Raw genomic sequence first — 4,538 nt, forward strand, 5'->3', positions numbered from 1 at the left:
TCCAAAAAATCTACACTGCTTGTGGACTGTCTCTTATACACATCTAGATGTGTATAAGAGACAGGTCATCATCATACAGAAACCACATTATCTCAGGGCTCATGTAAATGATTGCTGCAGTTTTTTGTTTATGTTGCAGTGTGCCTTGCGCATGACACAAGCATGGTGTCTTTTGATTGAAAAAGTGGTTTGGAAATGTTTCGGCCTGTCATATTCCTTATCATGTTTTTGTACGCGAGTGCATAGAGTCTGTCTCTTATACACATCTAGATGTGTATAAGAGACAGATCATGTACAGGGACTTATTACAAAGGATATGTGTACCTGTAACTACACAGCCTCTCTCTTGCAACACCCCAAGTAAGGGGAAACTTTTTTGGCAGAGAAGCAGGGAAAATATATCTTTCAACTTTATACTAAGGCTAACTTCTATTCAGAGGACACAGCCATTTTAGTCTCAAAGATGACCATTTAATATGGGTTTTAATGGTTTTTTCCACTCTCATTTTTAGCTATAGAGCTAGAATCCAAGCTTATTGGTATTCTAATAAAAAACTAGCTGGAAATAGCACCTCTTGTATTTAAGTGTTCATACACTCTCAATAATACTAGACAAAAATAGCTCCCTATATCAATGCTTATTGTATTTGTGCATGCTCATTTGCCCCTATATTTGTGAGGCGATACTTCAGTTTCGACTCTTTCCAACCCTGCCCTTAGACAGTCGCTAACTGTAGTATCAATTAAAATGAAGAATAAAATTGAGGTAGCATTTGAAATTGAACACTTCAAGCGCCTGAGCAATACAACAAAAATGTCAATAGAGGTACTATTACTACCTAGCGAATATGACCAGATGAATATGCTGGAATACATATCTTTTATTTACCTTAAGAGATTTATGTACACACACACACTGAAGATAAATGCACACACACTCGCTCTCCCTCCCCTACTCAGAAACACAGCTACTTTTTGAGACCCCTGTGCGTTAGTATTTTCCTGAGGGATGTTATGTTATTTTGACAGCAGTATGAATGGAATGTTATGTTTTCCATTAATATTCCAAAATACAGTCCCTAGGCCCATTCAAATAGCCTGGTTTCTTGAACTCTGGCAAACAAGCAAAAATTTAGCAAAGACAAACCTATATCTAATAAAGTCAACTATCAACAGGTATCAGTATGTGTAGCAAAATAAACTTAAGATGTGTGTTAAGAGACCAGATTTCCTCAAAGGTGGTTTATGGTTGATCAACCAGTTGTTTGTGGTAGTGATATTATATTGATATCATATATTATTAGCGATACTAGTAACATATTTCTAGATGACGGTTTAACTATATAACATAATATGTACGTTATGGTATATTTGGGTACTGTTGACTAAATTCTGTTCCTAAACAGTTCAAAGTGCCTTAAGTTTTAGCCGGCAGGATGACTTGTGGATGTGGACAGCACAGACAATTTTCTATTGCGTAAGATGCTATATACAGTAAAGTTGCTTAGCATTACCATTGCAGGAGTTTCGGCTTTTTTTGTTTTGGTGTCCCGTTTTGATTATGTTCTTGTATGGTAATTTTTTTACTTTGCTGCAATCAGCACTTCAGTAATATAAATAGGCTCATTGATATTTTTATTTTTTAAAAAAACCTTTTGAAAACAAATCACAAAATGTTTAAATATTTAAAGCATGTATGGTTAAATTGTTAATGTATAGTATTAAGTAGTGGATTTTTGTTGTACAAATAAAGTAAATAATATATAAGTGGTTAAAAAATTTTACCTTAATGGCGTAACACATTTCAATCATCATACAGAAACCACATTATCTCAGGGCTCATGTAAATGATTGCTGCAGTTTTTTGTTTATGTTGCAGTGTGCCTTGCGCATGACACAAGCATGGTGTCTTTTGATTGAAAAAGTGGTTTGGAAATGTTTCGGCCTGTCATATTCCTTATCATGTTTTTGTACGCGAGTGCATAGAGTAAATCATCATCATTATCATAATCATCCTTTCGTATTTTTTCTGGGCATCCAGGTAAACAATGTTTCCGCAGTATGACCTCTGGACCCCTGTAAAACTGGCCACATTCCTAATGTAGGCCTGTACCCATTCCAAAAGTTGGCCTATATGTTGGGTTTGTCATAAAATTTCTGAAATATTTCATCAGTCATGGACCATTCTATGTTCTCTGACAACGCAGTAACAGTTCTTAAATGGCATAAGCTCTGAGTGCGAGAGGGAAAAACCCCCTCGGATCCCACCAGGGGCCTTCATCCCCTAGGGCACGATAGGGGGTCCTATGAGTCCCCCAGCGTCTGTTTGTTCGCTCGCTTATTAGGGCCCCAATAACAGTCACCGCCAGGGCCCCCCAAACTCTGTGACACCACTAGTGAGAATGCATAACGGGTAGCAATGCACATAAAATAGGGACGACGATGGTGTGGAATGAAACAGTGGAAATGCAGATGGAGACTATATGGGGCATAAATCTACTTGCAATGAAATTCTAAATGTTGGGGTTACAAAATCATGAAGTATAGCTAGAGAAACATTAAAAAAAAAAACATTGCAAATATTAATGCCCAGTAAAGATAAAAGTAATTTAAAAGCTTAAAATACATTATGAATAATATTTCATTCTTCATAAATAAATGATTTTTTTTCCTCCAAGTTAATAAACTTTGATTATATCATTTTTTTTCTTCATTTTTAAAAAATGAAATCAGTCATCTAAATGTTCCTAATATTAAACTTATAAGGGGGGGGGGGCCAGGGAGGGCATGTGCCGGACAAGCCTGGACCCTCCTCGTCCGATTCCATGACAAGTTCGTCAGACCCAAAACATAATTTGATTGCCAATTGCTAACATTGTGGGCTAAAAGCACAATTTGGGCCATACTAATCTGTAAAAACTCTGGGACCCTGACTAAAACTCTAGTAAGCCTCTTGATTTGAAACAACATACCCACCCACTACCCACCCACGGTTGGACATGTCAGACCCCCTGTCTGTAAATTTCTGGAGCCACTACTGACCCTGAACTGTCGTCATACCAGTCATATTATTACCAGACTATTATCAATATCAACAGCTACAGTAATTATTGGTAACGTGGTGTAAATTAAAATCTTTCATACTTGTTTTTTAGTCATCATAATCCTGATGATGTTTTTCATAATATTAACAATAACAACAATTACAAATAAAAAAAACAATAATAAAAATAATGCCATTACATATAACATTTTCTTCCTCTTCAACTTGCTCGTATACTTACACCAAATTATAAAACATTTTCTGCTTTTTGAGCACGTTCATCTTCCACAATAACGGCGTAGCCATTTTCTCTGCAGACAATAAACTTGCACTTTCTCTCTTGTAACTTCTTTTCTAACACTTCTTGCCTTGCACTAATACTTGAATCACTTTTGGAACCAGTACTACCGAGCGATGTGTCCACACCCGTACTTCCTGCGATCTTTGAATACGGACTTATCGAGTCGTTGCTGCTATCTTGGGACGACAGGTCCTTCTCAGAAGATGACTTCACATAGTCTTCACAAAGCAGTAGCTGGTATTCCACGACCTCAAGTTCACCTGTATTACTCACAGACACCGAACGGTAGTTGTAGACAGGTTCCTTTGCTTTGTTTTCGGTATTTCTCGGTATGCTTTTGTCACCATTGCTGCTCTCATTCAACAACGTATAGAACTCTTTGTCATCAGGTGAAGAGTATGGATTTGGGTTTAGTTTGTATTCCTAAATAAGAGAGAAAATCATTTTGTGTTTTTACTATGGAAAATAAGAAATATGCAATGCAGAAGTTACAAGAACAATTTTACACATACCATTAAACCTTGTATTGAAGCCCATTGAGCTTAATCTCAAGAAGAAGCCCATATCGAATTGAAGCCCCCTCTTAAGTTTGCAAAAGTAGCTTCAAAAAGAAGCCCATCTTGTAAAGAAGCCCATGGGCTTCTCTTTTGAGATAGTTCAGTACAAACACTGTACATGAATTTCAAAGAAACAAAATAAATTAAAAACACGCTTAGTTTATACAGTGTTTTTTGGTAAGTTAATGCCGGTTAAAACACTCCATGATACAAACTGATATTACAGTGGCTCTATGTATTGTTTTATAGTAATTCCCCAAAATTTATTTTATGAAGAAGCCCCCCTCTTTACTTTGCAAAAGTAGCCTCGAAAATAAGTCCATCTCAAAATGCCCATCCAAAGTTCGCAGAAAAAAAAGAAGCAGCCCTGGGCTTCTATTCAAGGTTATACGGTATACAGAATAGTAATACTAAATATAAAAATATAAATAACAGAATATAACAGTAACAACAGTTAATAATAGTAGTTATCTCAGAGGCATACTCTGATATAATTTTGCTTATGATCTCCCAATTCAGTGTTTCCAATCTACATTTCTTTGTAAATATGAAAGACCAAAATAAAGACCAGGGTTCGTACAGCATAAACCCACTCCCTTTGAACACAAAATTAGACTGATTTAATTTTTTTTTGGAG

General features: G+C 36.2%; 1 protein-coding gene across 2 annotated transcripts in view; it reads right to left on the reverse strand.

Annotated features, from left to right (window-relative positions):
- Positions 1-292: 292 nt before the first annotated feature.
- The window catches only part of LOC117121818 (Down syndrome cell adhesion molecule-like protein 1 homolog), a 36,235-nt gene continuing 31,989 nt past the window's right edge, over positions 293-4,538 (reverse strand). For both annotated transcript variants that reach the window (XM_033267126.1, XM_033267125.1), the window contains exon 11: positions 293-3,767. In XM_033267126.1, coding sequence (XP_033123017.1) covers positions 3,291-3,767 — 477 coding nt within the window. In that variant the 3' untranslated portion in view covers positions 293-3,290. The remainder of the gene's footprint in view (positions 3,768-4,538) is intronic.

Source organism: Anneissia japonica, unplaced genomic scaffold, assembly GCF_011630105.1.
Source record: "Anneissia japonica isolate Jap-2015-1 unplaced genomic scaffold, ASM1163010v1 scaffold2392_len1475705_cov187, whole genome shotgun sequence".
NCBI lineage: Eukaryota > Metazoa > Echinodermata > Crinoidea > Comatulida > Comatulidae > Anneissia > Anneissia japonica.